Source organism: Zingiber officinale, unplaced genomic scaffold, assembly GCF_018446385.1.
Source record: "Zingiber officinale cultivar Zhangliang unplaced genomic scaffold, Zo_v1.1 ctg133, whole genome shotgun sequence".
In the NCBI taxonomy this organism is placed as follows: Eukaryota; Viridiplantae; Streptophyta; class Magnoliopsida; order Zingiberales; family Zingiberaceae; genus Zingiber; species Zingiber officinale.
The window spans coordinates 1-20,884 of record NW_024589829.1 but is presented as its reverse complement, the minus strand read 5'-3'; the positions used below and the strand labels follow the sequence as shown (position 1 = coordinate 20,884).

General features: G+C 38.0%; 4 protein-coding genes across 5 annotated transcripts; 2 read left to right on the top strand and 2 right to left on the bottom strand.

Moving 5' to 3' along the window:
• Positions 1 to 139: 139 nt before the first annotated feature.
• Positions 140 to 4,351, top strand: LOC122036107 (actin-depolymerizing factor-like). The gene is made up of 3 exons (XM_042595315.1): positions 140 to 262; positions 3,455 to 3,714; positions 4,012 to 4,351. The coding sequence occupies exons 1-3, from the start codon at positions 248 to 250 to the stop codon at positions 4,160 to 4,162; spliced, it is 426 nt and encodes a 141-aa protein (XP_042451249.1). The 5' UTR covers positions 140 to 247; the 3' UTR covers positions 4,163 to 4,351.
• Positions 4,352 to 12,353: 8,002 nt separating this feature from the next.
• On the bottom strand, positions 12,354 to 14,879 carry LOC122036144 (50S ribosomal protein L18-like). Of its 2 annotated transcripts, none has more exons than XR_006127324.1 (2): positions 14,507 to 14,879; positions 12,354 to 12,950 (listed from the first exon to the last, which is right to left on the bottom strand). XR_006127324.1 is itself a non-coding variant. In XM_042595362.1 (2 exons), the coding sequence occupies exon 2, from the start codon at positions 12,928 to 12,930 to the stop codon at positions 12,586 to 12,588; it is 345 nt and encodes a 114-aa protein (XP_042451296.1). In that variant the 5' UTR covers positions 12,931 to 12,950; positions 13,222 to 14,486; the 3' UTR covers positions 12,354 to 12,585. The 2 variants fall into 2 exon arrangements, 1 of the variants encoding a protein (XP_042451296.1); XM_042595362.1 differs by lacking the exon at positions 14,507 to 14,879 and adding an exon at positions 13,222 to 14,486.
• Positions 14,880 to 15,147: 268 nt separating this feature from the next.
• On the bottom strand, positions 15,148 to 17,944 carry LOC122036116 (GATA transcription factor 8-like). The gene is made up of 3 exons (XM_042595330.1): positions 17,666 to 17,944; positions 16,544 to 16,807; positions 15,148 to 16,403 (listed from the first exon to the last, which is right to left on the bottom strand). The coding sequence occupies exons 1-3, from the start codon at positions 17,801 to 17,803 to the stop codon at positions 15,552 to 15,554; spliced, it is 1,254 nt and encodes a 417-aa protein (XP_042451264.1). The 5' UTR covers positions 17,804 to 17,944; the 3' UTR covers positions 15,148 to 15,551.
• A 2,439-nt stretch (positions 17,945 to 20,383) lies between these two features.
• LOC122036117 (GDP-mannose 4,6 dehydratase 2-like) lies at positions 20,384 to 20,881 on the top strand (the record flags this gene model as incomplete). Its single annotated transcript, XM_042595331.1, has 1 exon — positions 20,384 to 20,881. A coding segment is annotated over exon 1 (462 nt), but the record flags the coding sequence as incomplete, so codon positions are not given.
• Between the last annotated feature and the right edge of the window lie 3 nt (positions 20,882 to 20,884).

Here is a 20,884-nt window from a genome sequence, read left to right as displayed (position 1 = left end):
ACCGTCAAACCAATCTCCGGGCTTCCTTCTTTAGGTAACCAATAGAAATATGCCATCTCAGCCGCGTATCGACGTGCCAGATTTAGATTCCCCAATTCTGTGTTTCGTGGTTGCATTCAGATACCAAAAGAAGTAACGCGGCGGCACGAACGAAATATTTTCTTAATTGCTCGAATTCCGCGTTTTCATCGGCTTCTGTTCTTCATTCTCTGCTGCTCGCACTCTTCCTCCTTTGGATCGAGGAAGCATGGCGTTCCGGATGGTACGGTTTGCGATCTCTCTGTTTCTTGTGTGAATTCAACTGCGATTAAGCAGATTGTTATCGCTCTTCTAGGGTTTGATACTTGTCTGGATTTATTTTTACCTTCTGGTTACCATTTTGCGCAGATCCTTTTTCCTGCTAATGTTAAGAAAAAGACGTTTTTTTAGGTTTAAGTAATATTGGATGATCGATCGTGTTAGTGTGTGCGAGATTTGTCGACTATATTAATTTTGTTTGCAGTTTTCTTAATTTGGGTTAATTCTCGCCCCTTGTTATTTTCTTTACATAGACGGTGAAATTTGTATAGGTTGCTGAACTTTGTGAGGATTTGATGTTGTTTAATCATTGGGAATTACACAACCTTTTTTTCTTCTTTAACCCTTCCTGTTTTTTTGTTGGAGATTGTCAGGCTTTAACGAGATTTAGCTTCGCATCGCATCGTTTAACAAACTAAGCCATGCAAAGCGTAAATTAACCAAATCGCTGACATATTGTTTAAACTTCTTTCCTTTAAGCTTGTGTTTGTTTTAAGTTCGACTTGAACTTGATTTAAAGTTTAAATGTACTTAAATTCAATTCAGCTTATCTGATTATTTGAACTTCTGCGTATTTTAAACTTCTTTAATTGGTTAGTGAGCTTAATATTTTGTTTATTCATTTTGAGAACTTTTTAACAGCTTTTGGTAGCCACATAGATAAGTTTATGAAATTATCAGACAGTGTAGATTAGTTTCAAAATTATCAAATTATATATTCATTTTTTATTTTACTCCTAATTAGTGGACTGATAAAAAATCATTTGAATTGATTTCTGTTTAAAAATCAATCGACTGATTTTTAACATTAGTCGAATCGATTTCTTTCTGTGTCGAAGTTTCGAGCAAATCAGTCGATTGATAATGAAAATCAGTCGAATCGATTTACTTCTATGCCAAAATCAGATTTAGACAAAATCAGTTGATGGATCAAACGATCTCAGATTGATATGAAAATAGTTCATATGTGTTCGACTAATTCTCCTGATTATATACATGCTCTTAAATATCAATTTGATTCAATATATTAAAAGTATTGATTTTTTTTTAACACAAATTAGATTTTCGAACACATTTATGTTAAAAAAAATTACTACTTTCAATATATTAGGTCAAATTTTAATTTGAGAGCATAGATATAATCAGGAGAAGTAGACGAACACGAGCTATTTTTATATCAATCCGAGGACGTTTAGTCCATCAGCCAATTTTGCCCAAAATCGAGTAATGAACTAAATAATCTCGGATTGATATGAAATTAATTTCTATGTGTTTGTCTATTTTTCCTGATTATATTTATGCCCTCAAATATACATTTGACATAATATATTAAGAGCGATGATTTTTTTAACACAAATTAGATTTTTTGAACACATTCATGTTAAAAAAATTACTATTCTCAATATATTGATCAAATTGACGTTTGAGGACATGAATATAATCAGGAGAAGCAGACAAACACATAGAAGCTAGTTTTATATCAATCCAAGATCATTTCGTCCATAAGTCGATTTTGAGTAATTAATTTAACCCAATATATTGGAGAAAATTATGTTTTCGATAATGTAACTTGCAATTTTTCAAATTTTAGTCCTGTTATTAGTCAATTTATGTTCTTAATCCAATAACTTATAATATTTCCTAATTTAAGTTCTTTTTGCCAAAATTAAAATTTTCCACCGGAAAATGCTCAGTTGGCGATTGGAAAATGCCAGTTGGCGATCGAAATGCTGAGTTGTAAAAAAAGCCACATGGGTCATGAAAAATCAAAATCCCCACATCCAATTTACAACTGAGCATTCCGACCACTAACTGGGTTTTTTTTGTTGGAAAATTTTAATTTTAGAGAAAAAAAAGATTGAAATTGGAAAATCTTACAAGTTACTAGAATAACATAAATTGACTCATAACAAGACTAAAATTAGGAAAAGTGCAAGTTACATGACCGAAAACGTAATTTTAATTCTCCAATATATTGAGAGCAGTGATTGTGATTTTTTAAACACAAATATATTCGAAAAATATAATTCGTGTTTAAAAAAAATACTGCTTTCAATATATTGGATTAAATTGATGTTTGATGGACCTAGACAACTCAAAATAATATAAAACCAATTTTTTATGTTTTCGTCTAATGCTCGTAATTATATTTATGCTATCAAACGTCAATTTAACTCAATATATTGAGAGCAGTGATTGTGATTTTTTAAACACAAATATATTCGAAAAATATAATTCGTGTTTAAAAAAAATACTGCTTTCAATATATTGGATTAAATTGATGTTTGATGGACCTAGACAACTCAAAATAATATAAAACCAATTTTTTATGTTTTCGTCTAATGCTCGTAATTATATTTATGCTATCAAACGTCAATTTAACTCAATATATTGAGAGCAGTGATATTTTGAACACGAATTAAAGTTTTTAAATAGATTCGTGTTTAAAAAATCATTTCTCTCAATATTTTGGGTCAAATTGACGTTTAATGGAATAAATATAATCAGAAGAATTAGACGAACACATAGAAGTTAGTTTCATGTTAATCTATGGTCATTTGATCCATCAGTCAATTTTATCTAAAATCGACTTTGATACAGAAGCAAATCGATTCAACTGATTTTCATTATCAATCGACTTATTTGCTCAAAATGTTAGCACATAGAGAAATCGATTGGACTAGTGTTAAAAATCAATTGACTAATTTTCAAATAGAAATCAATTCGATTGACTGTTTTTATCAGTCTACTATTTTTTAATCAGACGATTGATTTGGGATAAAACTAAAAAAAATTATTTATGATCTGATCATATATGTATTTAAATTATTCAACCTTGTACATATATAAATAAGTTCTTGTTAAATTGAATACTAAACTTTGTTCATGAATATTTGATTCATTTACAACCCTAAGAAGGAGATTGGCATTGACTGATCTCTTAATCTCTTTCTTCTATAGCAGCAAAATGGATTTGAGTTACATTATATTCTTTGTTTAAAATTAATTTACATGGCTAGTCAACTATACCTCACAATTCTGTTTGATTCCTTTCTTACTTGATTGTTACTTAATTTATATGACTAATTAACTATCAGAGTTATGTTTGGTTGTTGTTATTATTATATTTTTTTTACTATGATTGTTTTACTTGCAGGCACCATTCGGCATTTTAGTTGCTGAACAGAGTAAAAGCACTTTTCTAGAACTGCAGAGAAAGAAAGCGCATCGATATGTAATATTTAAGATTGATGAAAAGAATAAAGAAGTTATTGTTGAGAAGACTGGAGCTCAAGGAGAGAGCTATGATGATTTCACTGCCGCGATACCTGAGAATGATTGTCGCTATGCTGTGTATGATTATGATTTTGTGACTGAAGACAACTGCCGTAAGAGCAAGATATTTTTCATTGCATGGTCAGTCTTTATTAACCCACAAGTAGTACGTTTGTTATTTTAAGTTATTTCTTAGCAGTTAATATCCTCTTTTTCAAGTATTTGAAGCATTTAGGATTTCAATATCATAGTTGAGACTTCGCTTTTTGAATTGAGTAAGATTGCAAATTTACACAACCGATTATGTATGGCATATAGACATCAATAAACTGTGAAGAAGTGATAGTGGATATTCTACTTCTGCAACTCTTGTTAGGCACTGATTAACTTCTTATCTACTTGTGGGGTTTATTAGCCACTAACCTGAATGCTCATCAGGGCACCCTCCACATCTCGCATACGTGCAAAGATGCTTTACGCGACATCAAAGGACCGATTCAGGCACGAGCTCGATGGCATTCACTATGAGATCCAAGCCACCGACCCCACAGAAATGGATCTGGAAGTTCTTAGAGATCGCGCCAACTGAAGCCTAATTTGAAGCAGCCAAAGGATTTTAACAGATCCTTTCCATTTAGCAGCTCAAGTATCTACCAGAAAGAATTGTATTAAACCAATGCTTCAAGCTAATGTTACTATTGGGATACTATCTCAAACTTGTGATATTCTTAGGGATATGCTTAAAAGTATGTGTTGTTACCTTAGCCATTGATCATAATGTAGTCTGTATTAGAATCTTTTACAGAAAGGCCTAAAATTAGAGGACAACACTAATTCTTTTGCTTACTTTTAACTCTATCTATTCCCCAAATGAAGCCTTCAGTTGTGTCAAGTTTTTACCACTTTGCAAGCTTTCATTATTTCAGTGTTTCAACTTTTCCAACAAGTTTGTGTTTGTGCAACGAACTCATCCTGTTCCAGACTTCTTGTATTCATAAACATAAACATTATGTCATAATATTGTTGCTTCTGCAGGTCGATGGCACAAAATTTTGTAAGTAATAGAAAATCTCGAGGGGGGGAAAATGGGGAAATGATACATTAGATAGACGTGAAAAAGACACCAATTACATTTGCCTTCACTTGAGAAGGTAAACGAGAGATAATGTCCAACACAAAGGCAACAACATTACCAGGAATCTAACTTACAACACAACCTTATCTCATCTAATATCTTGCCCTTTTATGTGATGATGTTTCCTTTGACTGCAAAACATGGGCCAGCCAACATTTTTGGTTTAATGTAACTGGAATCCGGGGGAAAAAATGGATCAGAAATTGCTAATACAGAATGTAAATCAGCAATGGATATGGAGAACTACAAAAATGCCAAAGTTCCATGGAAATTGGAAAACTTTGATATGCTCCTATTCTGATTAAGAAAAACATATAAATACTCATCCAAGATTATCAAATCTCTCCATCGATGCTAACAAAAGAGCTAATGAATGATGTGCCCTAACTGGAAGTTTAATCCATCAACAACCAAAAACATGAAAAGATATCATTTAGATGTTAAAGGACACACGGCTACCAAAGACAGGAAAGAAGAATAATAATAGAAAAAAAATTCATCCGCTTTCGATCTCACCAGTCGACCTTTCGAATATAGGAGAAAAGGGGGAAAAACATACCCGTTGTATAATTCCGTGGCAGATCTGGAACCATTGTAGAAGACGAACCAGAGCAGTACAAGGATCAATATGTCTGATCACGTTAAGGTCGCACCAATCTAGTGAATAAAAAAAAGCTTCGGTCGAATCGGAAAATTGAGATAAGGATACTGAAGAGGTAGCGCTCCCACCAATCGAGCATGTAGAGCCCCATGGTGACGTTGTAAAGATGGATCTTCCTGGCGACCCAGTTCATTCTGATGCTCTCTACCTCAGAACTGGAATCGATTTGAGGAGGAAGAGGCGATGGAGACGTTGACCGCTATGAGGAGAACGAGGGCACGGATGGAAGAAGGCGAAGCACGACGGATCCAAAGCGCTGTCGATCTCTCTTTCTCGTTAGGGCTCAAAACCACTTATTACCTTTTAGTTGGGAAAATAATCATTTCGCTCCCCCAAATTTCATATATAACAAAACACAAATTGTCATATTTCATATATAACTCAACTCCCCCCTTTCTATTTTTAAATATATAATACAAATAAAAAATTGATGTCTCTCGACTAATCATGGAGGTGGTCTGTCTGGCCCATATAAATTTCCCATGACTTAGTTAAATCAAAATATATATATATTTATTTTGCCAATCAACATTCTCAGATCTAATAATGGAATATTCTCCATAATATGCCACAATTGATTTTCAAATTTCAAATGTCTGATCTATCTATTAATCTTTAAAACTAATAGTAATATTCAATTATACTATTAATGTTAGGATATTGAGCGTAAAATAACACAAGCGCAGTGGAATATTATTAACATCCTTTTCAAAAGATCGATAGGAAGGAAATCATATACTGGTTGAATTGAGAGTTAAACCTTTGTTGCAAAACACGAACTCCCGATACCAACTTTGTCCTTGGTGAATCTTAGCATGATTAAATGTTCGCTCCTCTTCTGATGTCCACATGAGCATGTTCCGTTCGTCTCATAAACTCACCAACTTAGAGAAGAAGACCGATCTAAAGTTGTGCTAGCAACCAACTAAGGGGTCTCTGCCAAGGAGGAAGAAGAAAGAGAAAACAAGTAAGAACGCAAGTATATTCACGGAAATGAATCAAAACCTCTTTTGTATTTATTCAATCAATTGCCTTAATTAAATTAATACTCCATTAATCCAATATGTTATTTGAACTTCATCCCATGCATGATCAATTCGAAATTGATCATTCCTCTTCCTTAATGATTTCGAATTCACCAAGTCACTCAATGAGTCTAACTCATTGATCCTCAACAATCCGAATTGACTCAATGACTCTAATTCGAATTGGACTCAATTCAATAGTTGGATTCAATTGAGTCTAACTCACTGAGTCCAATTTGGATTACACTTAATCCAATGATCCACTATGTGAACACATCTCCAAATTAACATGCTATTTGTGGGCAGTGTTCTAAATTGCGCCCTAGGCGGTCGCCTAGGCGCTGTGCGACAACAGGCCGCGCCGGAAACCAGTCAGGCGGAAGACTTAGGCGACTGGGCCGCCTAGGCGGCCCTCGGCGGGCTTCGGCGGCCAACGCGAGCTTCGGCGGCTTATGTATTTTAGGTATACTTTTTTATCGCGATTCGCTAAATCAGATTTGCTGGCGCTTCGTCTTCTCTCATCGCGCTTCGTCTTCGTGCTTCGCCGACTTGCGTCTTCGCCCTGCAGCAGCTTCCGGTGAGTTTTTATGGTTTTCTTGTTCTGTTCTTTTTTTTTTTTGTTTCTTCATCGTCGCGACAACTCTCCGATAACACCGGACGCGTCGCAGGGCATCAGACGCCGCCGGAAGGGTCGTCGGACGCGTCCGGTGCGTCCGGCGAAGTCCGGCTTTCCTTCGAGCAACGCCGGTAGCATCGCGATGCGCCAGACGCTTTCCGCGACGCTACCGGCGGCGCTGGAAGCAACGCCGGACTTCGCCGGACGCACCGGACTTGTACGGCAACACTTTCGTCGGCGCCGGAGGCCTCTCGCGAGATGCCGGTGGAGTCCGGTGGCGGCCGGTGGCGTCGCAACTTCGCATGACGCCTGCCGCGACGACATTTTTTTTTTTCACGAATTTATTTTATTTAATAATTAATAAATTAAAACAATTCCTAACGGGATAATTTTAATAATAGGGTAGGGTTCGGTTCATAAAGTCTAATAAGGATTCAAATCATTCAATAATAATAGATTTAATTTTTTTAATAAATATTATTAAATATTAATTTATATAACAGATTTAAAAAAATTAAAAATTATTATAAATATTTTCAATTATCATTGCATTTATCAGATTTAAAAATTTTAAAATAAATAAAATTTAAAAAATCATAATACATATTATTAATTTTAATAATTTATATAAATCGTATTTATAAATTTATATATTATTAATTTATATTAATCAGATTTATAAATATTAAAATTATATTAAAATTTTAAAAAATCTAACAAATATTATTAATTTATATAAATCAGTTATAAAAATATGAAAATTATATTAAAATTTTAAAAATTCCAATAAATATTATTAATTTATATATAATTTTATAAAAGTAAAAAACAGATTTAAAAATATATAAAAAAAATTAAAAAAATCATAATATTATTAATGTATATAAATTGTATTTATAAATTTTATATATTATTAATTTATTTTAATCAGATTTATAAATAATTAAATATTAAAATTATATTAAAATTTTAAAAATTCTAATTAATATTATTAATTTATATAAATCAGTTTTAAAAATATGAAAATTAAATTAATTTTTTAAAAATTCTATTCATCTTCAATTTCAAACAAGCCACTGATAATAGTTGGATCATCCAAGCCTTGCCTTTCTACAAATCGAAAATTGAAGATGAATAAGATTATTTCAAACAACCAGAAAAGCTACACATTACAGATTTAAAAAATATAAAAAATATATTTTAAATTTAATTTTTTTAAACAAATATCTATTATGATTATCTAATAAATTTTATTAGTTAGATTAAGATATATTGATATATAAAAAATATTCTCAGACTTGTTAATGTTATATTTCATTATTTTGTATCGTTTGGTATAGTTAAAATGTATAATTAAATTTTATTATCATGCTATGCTATATTGTTACTTGTTAACTTGTTAAGTTATACTATTATATATAATTTTTTCAGGTTATCTGTTATCATAATGGCAAGCAATCCATCTTCAACAACATCTGTCACTCTACCCGAAACCGGAATGCTTCGAAGAAAGTCAAACAACATCGGATGGGAGTTTGGGATATTGATTGATCCTAAAAACCTCGACAAAATTAAATGCAAGCTATGTGGAAAAACAATGTCAGGAGGAGTGTATAGGATAAAGGAGCACATTGGAAATATACCTGGAAATGTATCTGGTTGTCGAAAAGCATCTCAAGAAGACAAAAATAAGTGCAAACAGGCTATTTTAGAAGGGAGGAACAGAAAGAAGAACAAAATAATGGAAGAACAAAGTTGTAGAGCAGAGGTGGCTATTTATCTAGATGAAGAAGAAGGCCTTGAAATTGAAGGGATGGATGGAATTAAGAAACCTCTTCCACTTGGCCCCATGGATAGATATGCATCGACAATTGCTCCAGAAAATGCAGGCTCCAGTGGAAGTAAAGTGCTTCGCCAACAAAATATAAATGATGCACTTTTCAAAGAGAGAACTCAACAAGTTCAACAATATGTTGGGAGATGGGTTTATGAAAATGGAATCTCATTCAATGCTATTAATAATGATAGCTTCAAGCAACTAATGGAGGCAGTGGGTTAATTTGGACCAGGATTCAAGCCTCCAACTCAATATCAACTTAGGGAGCCACTATTGAAAGCCGAAGTTGAAAGAACAAAACAATTGCTGAAGAAACATGAAGAAGAATGGGCAAAGAATGGATGCTCGATCATGACAGATGCATGGAGTGATAGAAAAAGAAGAAGCATCTTAAATTTGTGTGTTAATTGCAATGAGGGTACTACATTTTTAGAATCTAAGGAGTTTTCAGAGGAGGCGCATACAACTGAACTTATTTTTGAGTATGTTGACAAGTGTGTTGAACAAGTAGGAGCTCAGAATATTGTTCAGATTGTTACAGACAATGCCACCAACAATATGGCTGCAGCTAAATTGATGAGAGAAAAACGACCTGGGATCTTTTGGAGTTCATGTGCAACTCACACTATTAATCTCATGCTTGAAAGTATTGGCAAACTTCCACGATATAAAAAGGTGATTGAGCAATCCAAGACTTTTACCATTTTCATCTATGCTCACCATAAGACTTTATCATTGATGAGAAGTTTCACGAAGAAGAGAGACATAGTTCAACCAGGAGTTACCAGGTTTGCATCAAATTTCCTCACATTGCAAAGTTTGATTGAAAAAAAAGCTAGTTTAAGGGTCATGTTTACAAGTGATATGTGGGAGAAATGTAAATGGTCAAAAACAAACAAAGGAAAATTGGCTTACTCTACAGTGATGAGCATGAGTTTTTGGAATGGCGTGACACTGTGTTTAAAAATATTTGCTCCTTTAGTAAGAGTTCTTCAATTGGTAGATGGAGATAGAAAGTCATCGATGGGGTTTCTATATGGGGAGCTTCTTCAAGCTAAAGAAGATATCAAGGTGGCTCTGAATAACGTGGAACCAAATTATCAGCCTATCATAGTCATTATTGAGTCAAAAATGAAGGATAGACTTGATACATCATTGCATACCACTGCATTTTTGTTGAATCCTTATTTTTACTACAAAGATAGTTCTATTGCTCTTTATGAGGAGGTCGCGATGGGGATTTTTGAATGCATGGAAACTTTGCATGCCAATGAGTTAGATCTACAAGATACAATTATTAACAAGGAATTTCCAAAATATAGAAATAAGACTGGGTTATTTGGAAAAACATTGGCAGCAAAAGCATGTGAAAAAAATGATAATACATTTGATCCATGTGCATGGTGGAGTACATACGGTGCTCACACACCTAACTTGCTAAGGGTGGCATTGAGGATACTTTCATTAACTACAAGTTCATCTGAGTGTGAAAGAAATTGGAGTACATTTGAAAGAGTAAGTTTTAAACTTTCAGTCTACTCTTTAATTAAATTAGTTATAATTTTTAACGTCTATACTTTATATTCAGGTACTAACTATAGTATTTACTTTCTCTGTTTTTTTTAGATTCACACAAAGAAAAGAAATAGGTTGGATGCCAACAGGTTGAACAATCTAGTATTTGTCCAATTTAATGCTAGATTGTTGAACAAACAAAAAAGAGAAAAAGAAAGAAATGTTGATGTCCTTCTTGCAAAAGATGCTTCAAATGCGCAAGGTTGGATTGTGGATGGTGGGGAAGATGATGAAGTTGAACTAGGTTCCGGGCTCACTTGGCAAATGGTTGATGAAGCAAGTGGAGCAGATGAAAATCTGCAACCCCGAAGAAGCTCTAGAGTGAGAGAACTTCATGAAGATGATTTTGAATCCGAAGAAGAAGACGAGGATCACAATAATGATATTGAGTTTGTGTCCGATGAAGAACAAGTTATTGAAAATTATGGAGAAGAAGCAGAATAAATATGAGTCTATGAGATATTATTAGTTGTGTAATTTTGAACTCATTTTGTTAAGACATGATTTATGTTATTTAACAATTATATTTTGCTTAGTGGTTACTAGTTCACAATGCATTGTAATCTTGAATTGAACTATTGCTTCTATTTTTCAATGTTCTACTTCTACTGTTTACTATATGATTATGATAACTTACTGCATGTTCTATTGTTTAACTGTTTCTTTTACTCATATTTACTGAGTCTAGTATATTTCCTTTGCACAAAACTATTAGTTTTCTTTTATAGTTTTTCATTTTTTGGTATTGGAAAGTATGTATTTATTTTAGCATACATAGTTAGATCTTCATTGCTATGAAATTGTTTAAGACAACATTTAGATTTGCATATGATATTGTCCACAGTCCACATGAAACAAGGGATACCGAGGAATCCGCCTAGCGGCGCCTAGTCCCCGCCTAGGCGCTAGGAGCTGGTCTGCCGCCCGATTAGCGCCTAGCGAATTTTAGAACCTTGTTTGTGGGTAACCCAATAGGTTCTTGTAAAGTTGGTAATGTCTCTAAAGTCATTTTAGATACATAAACAATGAGTGACATCTAACAAGACATCATTACTACCCAAGTGACAAGAATGTCGAGATCCGATCTAACATTCCCGTGTCTATTATCTTGTATGACTCAATCCTTCTATCATTGTTATCTAGATTGATCAGTGAGGCATACACTGTGTCATCCTCTTATCAATCTTTATATTTCTTGATCTCTAAGTAGACACAATCAATCAAATAAGTTTAATATCTCATATTAACTAATTTGAGCATGATCATGCATTCTTTTGTTCTACTAATCAAGGGGCTCACATATATCACTTCCGTTATATGAAAAAAATAGATTTCATCTACATCACTCACATCCCTCCGCATAACTTATTACATATCAGTAATCGGCTTTATAGTTCACCTTATTACAGGTGACATTTGTCAATACCAAAATATATTATTCATTATGTAAAGAACTATAGTGACTTCAAGTCTGAGAATGTTTATGACACTCATATAATAATTCATAAAATATTATTATAACACGTCATTCAGTATATATTCTTTAATATTTATACTCATGTTCGATATCTCATGTCCATGACTTATGAGATTAAATCATCCATTGACTTACATATCAGTCTCAACGCGTTAATATTATCTTTGTATATTAATATTTGACTAAGAATAGTTAAAAATAGTGTTCTATATATTTATAATATTCCAATATTAATTCAACTAATTAATATGTTATAGATTAGAACATACTAACTTAGAACATTATTATACTTATTCATTCGACATTGAATTGAAATAAATATAATAATCAATTTTATCTTTTATTAATTAATGAAATATGATAAAAAAAATTATCAATATAAATCATCCCATAATTAATTAGTACTAAGGGCTACTACTACTAAATAAAACATAAAACAACCTTGAAATCATCAGATTAAACAAGCTATGTCACCATATTTCCAGATGGTATTGAATTGTTAAGCATCGAGTTAAATTCTTAGCATTCCAGCGTACCATTTCCAAGTCCTAAGATGACAATAGACACCAGAGCAAGCTAGACAATTAAATTTAGAGCGAAGGGACAGGCACTGTCTCCAATGTTTCCTGTAAATTGTCGCAGCAGCTTATTAGTTGTAACTATCTGATGGCAACCGAGGAATGACATCAAAGTAGCTTGACACCGGCTTCTCTCACACTATCTATGACAGCCTTCACCTTCCCATGGTATTTTTGTTCCCGTTTTAAGAACACAGAAATAGCAGGAATACCCTGGAGTAGGAGACGCTCCCCCAATAGCTTACCAATCTTGGCAGCTGCTGCGACATCTTGTGTGGACTCCATGCTCGGCCTGAGTAGTTTTTCCTGTGAGCTTGCTGAGGCTGCGACCGTAGCAGTTGGGGTGTGAATAACTTGGGCATTCACAAATTTATTTGTGAAGTGCATCTTCAGAACATAAGGCTTCAGGTAGTTGATGATCCTTGGCGGCCTGACAGGAGGGGGGATGACCATTTCTGGTATTGGTAAACAACCTGAAAGAAGCAAAGTGGAGCATCATATTGTAGAAAAAATAATCCCCCATTCCCACCTCGCACCAAAACAACAACAAAAAGAAGGAAACTCTAAAGAAGAATGACAATTTGCCAATTCCTTTGCAAGGTATAGGTTATGTTTAGGAAATGGAGAATAGGAGAGAGACAGACAAACATAGGGATAGAAGATTAAGAGAAGAGAGTCTTCTTTGTATCTTTTTTCCTAGAGATGAAGAGAACAATGGAAGTAAACACAAACCTCATATTCTACCTTGTCAATAATGTCCTCCATCCCCTTCCATCTTTCCTTCCAATTTGCGAGCCCCTTCAGTGTTTGGAGCTCTCAGGCTCCAAGACAAGCCCCCATTTGGTCAAGTTGCATATATATACCACAATCAAACCATATTTGTTCCACTATTATCCTCAATTGAACTCTATAAAATTAAATCATCAATTGATAGGCTATTATTTATTGATTCAGATCATCAACTATATATATGCAACTATATCCCTCGGGTGAGATATGTATATATCAACTATATCACGTTTTTCACATCAATTAAAGTTTACTATCATTTTCTCTTACCCTTGCTGAATCCACTCTCAAATTCAACTCTTCTGCTATGTTGTTGGTGTATGCTAGATACAGATGGGCAAACAATAGCTAAGATAATCACAAACACAAAAATAATGGTATTCCATGTTAGATATGACAAGATATTGGCTTGCATGACATGGAGTGCAAAAGATTAAATATTTGGGATATGATGCAAATTCACACATCGAATAATCTTCAATCTTGGAAATTGAATAACATAGCTTATAGCTCAAGTAATGCTAAAATAATAGATTAGGCAAAACATAGCTTGTGTCGTAGCATATCCAATGAGCATGAAACCTGATGCACCAAATGGATTTAAGGACTGGCACATATGAGGGCATGTATGAGTTTACTGCCCTGACTCAGATTATTTTTTGTATGCTGTACAAGAGTGCCAAATGTAGCAACTAAAAGATAGGCAAAAAGAATTATAAGGTACGAATTAATAGTCAGGCAAGCATCAATTCCACCAAGTGCCTCAATCCATGTTCTTGCTTATGCAGCGCTTGGAGCAAAATGGATATCCTAATCACATCGAGGTACTTGGTCCTAATTTCATCTAGACTACGTTAAGCAATTAAACATCAAATCGAATGTTTTTAGAACTAAACTTTCTGGATGACCAAGAATGTGAACTGAACAATACAAAAGCGTCAATTTTACCCAACACATGAATATTTTAATAAAGCAATAACCTTAATGATCAAAAATTTACCAGAGTTACACTGTCTATAAGAGACAGCAACCAGCTTAGAGGTTTCAAATTTCCCCAATAGCTATAAGCCTATAACCATATTGCTAAAACCTTCGATTACTAGCTTAAATAATGCTTCATTTTCATGCTAGAAAATGTCTGCAAATTTGTATGCTGTAGAGATTCTCCTTCTGAAGAGAAGGGATGAAATTTACGAGAAAAAAATGAAGGTTAAAATTAGCAAATGAATATAAGTCCTACGCGAGATCGAGATGACAGAACCAGGCGGCGGCGTCGCAACCAACGGGACGAAATGGAAAAGAGGCCTTCTCGCGAGAGGTCCGCGTGCGGGAGGGAGGCGGAGATTTTTTTTGTCGGTGGAGACAACTCGTCGACGGCGCAAGTTGTGCGCCGACGGGAGACCGGCGCCACTGAGTTGAGAGACGCGAGAGAGAAAGGGAGATTAGGGAGGGAGAATAGGGCTGCGGCAAATTGAGGGTGAGATTATTAGGGTTTTAAGATTATTCACAGATCAGTTCAATTCCGGTTCAGTTTAAATTCATCCAAATTAAGTCCAGTTCAGATCCGAAGCTCATAAAAACAGAGGAATAAATTAAATAGGACAGATAAATGCGAGAGGACCGATTTTTACGATCTAGAGGATGTCGTTTTACATGTATTAGTGGGATGAAATATCTCCACTTATAAAATAAATAGAGATCATTCATATCCACCAATGCATACAAAAGAATCATCCCTGAATCATAAAAAACGTTCCAGAGAATCCGATGGAAACAGAACGTTGCAATGGGGAGCAAGAGATGTATTAGAGAGTTTAGTGCATCAATGCTATGCTTGATGAGAGTAGACTAACACAATAGTTCCAATACAAGAGAAAAATAAAACCATAATATTGTAATCCACATAGTCATTATCAAATATCAATCAATCAACTACAAAAAGAATTTAATACAACAAGCTCACACAATCAAACTAGAATAATAATCAATCTCCTCTCCTTTCCTTCTTTCCTCTAACTAAACAATGACAACAATCTGCTCTCTTGCAATCTCTGTGTCAACTACTACTTCCTACCTGTAGACTGTAGTGGTTCAACCATCCTTCTCTCCTCTCCCAACTCCTCTGTACAAAATTTTAGGGGATATAATAATATAATATAATAAATATAAAATATTGTATTTAAATAAAATGAAATCAGGAACCGGGATAATTTCTAAATCTAAGAAATTGCTGCTGCTAATTGAGTGTGCGTGGAATTATTTTTTTTGTTGCATGCATACGTGGCTCATGCTCGCCGGCGAATGTACTCGAGGAGATCGCAGCCGTCGGTTGCGGCAGCATTGTGTTTGGCATTCATTCGCATCTCGACCACCTTCTTGTGGGAATTGGAGTGAACGGAGGGGGCGAAGGTGGGACTGGCGGCGGGACGGTACTCCGGGAAGAGCCGGCCGGACTTGTAGCGGACGCCGCAGGCGTTGCAGAGGGTCTTGGGACCCAGAGGCCCCGCCCTCCATTGCGGGGTCTTGGTGATCGCGCAGTGCATGCACTTTCGCACCGCAGCCGGCGGGCTCGAGTCGTTCCCCTCGCCGGTTGGATGGGTTTTCTTGCTCTTTTTGTTGGGCGGAGGCGGTAGCGGGGCGCGAAATGATGACTCGCAGAAGCTTTCCGGGTCTGAAGTGTAGGCGGCGGCGGCGGCCACAGGAGTGGAGCAGGGGATGACGACGTGGAGAGGAGAGTAGGCGGCTGGGCGGCCGCGCTTTGTGCGCGCGCGAGCGGGAACGAGTAACGCCGCGGGTGACTCAGGCGGGCTGATCGGAGGCGGCGACGCCCTCGCGTCCTTCTTGCTGCCGATGAAGTAGGAGGCGGAGGTCGACGAGGAAGAGTAAGAGGACGATGACGAGTAGGACTCGCTGACGCCGCCGGCGGAGGCGTTCCTGTTCGCTTCGAGCACAGAGACCGGACTCGAGGTGCGAAAATAACAACGCCCAATGGCTTTGGTTTCGCCATGGCTGTCGTCGCTGGTGGCACTGCTTTTGTCGACGGTGTCAACGGCGCCGGTGAGGCCAAGCGAGAAGGACTCAGAGTCATCGAGGAAGTTTGACATCCATTCCAATTGCACAATGTCAAGCTCATCCCACTGCCATTTTCCACAAACACCACGTTGCTCGTCAATTACCAAAATTTCGGCAACAATTATTGATCTAAATTGTAATGTTTCTTATGGAATTAAATTATAGATTTTTTTTTTCATTTCACCGGACCAAATTGAAAACTCACCTGGCCAAGCTTATCGTCTTCCTTGCTGAACTCGACTCCATCCTTCCTGTTAGTGTTCGGGGCAGTGAAGCCATCGAGCGAGTCCTTACCGACGCCGTCGTCTAAAACCCCGGCGTCCGGCACCGGCAGAGGAGGAAGCAGCAGCGTCTCGCTCCCGCCACCGCATGGCTCCAACAGCTCGAAAACGTCCTCGTCGCCGGGGAAGTCGAGTAAGTCCTCGATGTGGTCGAACAGGTCGCCCATGCCATCCTCCATCGCGTCCCTCTGCACACACACCACCATGAATGAGACGAGGTCAAAACAATAACGCGATTAACGCAACGCTCGCGAAAACATCGGAATGAATCGAGTACACGAGTAAGAAATGAACAGGACTCCTCCACTTGGCGATCTGCCTACACGCCTTGAACGGAAAAGAAACCAGGAGAAGCAGGGAACGAAAGCAGGGCAGGTTTATCTGCGCGCGAGGACAAAGGCCCGTAGAATTATACGAGTTCTACCTCAGCTAACGTAACGTGGCGGCCATGGTTTGTAGGATTAGGAACGCGTCACTTAACCAATCCACGGTCCGCCGTCTACGCCGCCAGTTGAGCGGCAATTTGACCAATTTCTTTCCAGAAAAAATAAGGAAAATAAACAAACAAGTAAACAAATAAATTGCAGGGCTTTCGCATTTACATTTTAGCTGTCAATTTTTGGGTGAAGGATTCCGGGTCAGTGGCGGAGACCGCGTGGAAGGACGTCGAGAAGCCGGCTTCATTGCGAAGGAAGGAAGCGGTCAAAGAGGCATGGAACGTGATTGGAGAGACGGCACGGCCGCCGATGGAAAAGACGACTATGCAAATCGCTTCACAACGAAGCAAGCAAGCTAAATTCTGAAAGCAAAAGTCGAGGAGAATAAAAAACCCCAAACACAAAACACAGTTTTGCTTTTCTTGTCATACTAGACTCGAATTTTCTAATTTTTCTAGCTCCAAACACTCCTCGATTAAGAAAATTAAGGGAAGAAGAGTCATTCTGAACCCGAATCTAAGGGCAGAGAGCATGAAACCACAAATAGACCGGGAAACAGAAATGACATGAAAATTATGCTTCAGGCGTGTGTGCATATCACATCCTCACCGAATAGAGCAGAAGCTCGCCGGTGACCAGCTGTCGCAGAGGTAGAAATACTATCGGCCTGTTTGAAGGGAGATTAAAGCCAAGAGGGAGAGTTGGGATATGGGAAGAAAGAGGAAGGGGGGCAAAAGCCCGGAGCATAAAAAGGAGGAGAGGAGAGAACGTGACAGGGTCGATGCATCCACCACAACAACTATAGCGGCAGAAACTGAAACAGCAACAGCAGCAGCAACATGGACTGAGCAGCGAGATGAGGTCACAATAATTAAGTGGAATACAATCTAATTAGCGTGACCCACATCACAGGTTGGTGTGGTGTGGTGTGGTGTGGTGTGGTGCAAGGTAGACATCCTCTCTCGTTCATTGCTAGCTGGATTCCGCCCATTCCCTTCGCCATCACCCTGACGTCTGTCTCTCTGTCTCTTATCTAGCTGATCGCCGGAGGGCCCGAGTCACACCGCGCCGGAATACGAATATCATTATTATTTCACCGCCGCTGCCTACATTAACTCCTCCTTGTCTGCAGGATACCAATACATTCAACCCCCACTTCTAATAAATCAAAATGGGATAGCGATATATTACAAGCCTTCTAGAGTATATCTTCCATTTACTAGGTAAAGTAAATTAAGAGAATTTTCAATTTCTTTTATTTGAACTTTTAGAAAACTCCCGCCGTCTTACTAAAACGATTTCTTCACTTGAATTATTTTTATTTTAAAATAAAATTAAAAAAAAAACTGCTGTGCTGTCGACAATCTTCCCAGTAGAAAGTCAAGACGCATCGAGGCCGTCCATCTCGGGAGCGTTTCGTGAAGGCAAAGCGACGACGTGCGCCGCATAATTCCTCGACGGTTCTCAGGCCGATCACATGCTCACCACGCACGCAGCGGGGTTATGCGGGCATCTACGGGGTGTGAAAATTCTCTACCCGTCTCGGGATCGTTAACGACTAAATTATTGTTTCCGCTTTTAACTTCTTAACAAATCATACGACGTGTTGGGTCCTCCGGAAGTCAGGTGGCACTTTATTCGTCCCCCGCACATGTACCCACGACGGAGCCAGCTGGATCACAGCCATAAACCGACGCGTTTCGGTCACGCGAGCCACGTCGCATCTCATGCGGCGATGTCACATGCCCTTTATCGACACAGATAAGACACAAAATAAAAATAAATTTCATTCCTTTCATTCCTAGCAAAACGTATCCATAGTGCACGCTGATAATAAATCTAAATACAAAATATTGTTCAAACATACATACCAAACGTCCACAAATGTACATATTTTTTCTTCTTGTCCTAACATAAGGAATTGGTCCTCGCCCACTCTTTGATTGTTTCCCAAGATTAGGTAGGTATTTGATCTCATTCAATCGCTGTAATTAGGTGGGTGAGGTTTGACCTAAATTATAATCACGTTCGCATTCAACCTGCATCGAGTTAATTAAACTCCAAGATCAGCAGTAATTAATTTTAAAAATAGGTGTAAATTGTAGTGTTATTGTACGTAAGCATAAATCGACAATTAACTAAACCACGTTGATGAGGACGCACCACTTGCTTTCTGCGGTCACCATCGCTTCCCAACTTGCATCTGCGCCGTGTAGACTACGTGTTAATTTTGTTCGCATGTTTATTTTCTTCCGAATTAATGAAGAAATAAATCATCAATTAATTATTGAAATTCCAGATAGAAATGATAGTAATCGACGATGAGCGACAGCGTCGGTGACCGACAGAGGTGGCCGTGGCCCGAGGCCACAGGCGGCGAAGCAGAGGGACAGCGGCGGCGAGGAGAAGGCCAACTGATCCGATGCTTCCTCTGACATAGCAAACGTCGTAAAACCGTCTTCCGTTAGACCATCCGGTGGCGCCCACCACTATTCATCCAATAGGAATAGGATACGTTCAAGTCGGGAGGGGTGCCATAGAGGATGTTTCCAAACAGTGTCGGTGCAATTATGGAGCATGTGGCGCTGCCGCAATGTGCTACTACTTCGGTTTGGCGGGGTTTCATAGATCTGGAAAATCTTTTGCCCTCTACTTGAGTGCAAACAAAAGTGAGTGTAACAAAAATCAAATTTATCGGTAGATCCATTGGACAAAGAGAAAAATGCAGGCCTAATTTGATGGAAGATGGATCAGGCCTAATTCGCTTGAATGGTCAATATGTTAAGCATGAGGTAGAAACGCTTTGACATGATCTGTACCTAACCTAATCACCGTGAACTCCCGTGCGTAGGGACAATAATTTAATTAACACCATGAACTCCTGTGCTGGGACGAGCTGGAGAGTCGTATTCATCTTTTTACCACAATAATTTAATTAAACCCAACGCTATCCAGAAAATTTATTAAAAGAAAGAAAAATTGAAAACCAGTATACTAGCACGCACTTTCTGGGAATTCGACCTGGGCCTTTCCGTACGACTTCGTTATTGGTCCATTGCGAGAACTTATGGCTTTGGCCCATGAAGGGCCTCGCGAGAACGAGAAGCCCAAGAAGATAACTGGAATCTTGACCGTTTAACGAAAGCGATTATAAACGGCCTTGATTTATTAGGTGTGAATCGGACGACTGAAAATGAGCCAGCGCTCCATGAGGAATCCCCTATTGCCGTTGATCTCATACTGGACCGTATTTTTTATTTAACTTGACATTTTTGTTTTCGATTTTCCAATTTATATATATATTTTTTCCATCCCCAATTCGGATTCCTCGTCGTCTCCTCCCCTCCCTCAGATCTGGAAAAAATGGCGCCCCACGAATCCAACAACGGCGTCTACGAGGAGCAGGCAGACGCGGCTGCGGTACCGCGGCCGATGCCCGGCGAGCGGCGGAAGGTAGCCCTGGTTACTGGGATTACGGGGCAGGACGGATCGTACCTGACGGAGTTCCTGCTGGGGAAAGGGTACGAGGTGCACGGACTCATCCGCCGATCCTCCAATTTCAACACCGCCCGGCTCGATCACCTCTATGTCGACCCCCACAACGCCGCCAAGGCCCGGATGAAGCTCCACTACGCCGATCTCTCCGACGCCTCGTCCCTCCGCCGATGGGTCGATGCCCTCCTCCCCGACGAGGTCTACAACCTCGCCGCCCAGTCCCACGTCGCCGTCTCCTTCGAGATTCCCGACTACACTGCTGACGTCGTCGCCACCGGGGCCCTCCGCCTCCTTGAGGCCGTCCGGTGCTCCCCCAAACCCGCCCGCTACTAC

Excerpts from the sequence above, each read along its gene's own strand:
- LOC122036107 (XM_042595315.1), top strand. Across the intron at positions 3,715-4,011 it reads AAGATATTTTTCATTGCATG|GGCACCCTCCACATCTCGCA; the intron begins GTCAGTCTTTAT and ends AATGCTCATCAG.
- LOC122036144 (XM_042595362.1), bottom strand. The coding sequence starts at position 12,930 with ATGGTCATCCCCCCTCCTGTCAGGCCGCCAAGGATCATCAACTACCTG.
- LOC122036116 (XM_042595330.1), bottom strand. The coding sequence starts at position 17,803 with ATGCTCCGGGCTTTTGCCCCCCTTCCTCTTTCTTCCCATATCCCAACT. Across the intron at positions 16,808-17,665 it reads GCGAGCTTCTGCTCTATTCG|AGGGACGCGATGGAGGATGG; the intron begins GTGAGGATGTGA and ends GTGTGTGTGCAG. Across the intron at positions 16,404-16,543 it reads AAGACGATAAGCTTGGCCAG|TGGGATGAGCTTGACATTGT; the intron begins GTGAGTTTTCAA and ends GGAAAATGGCAG.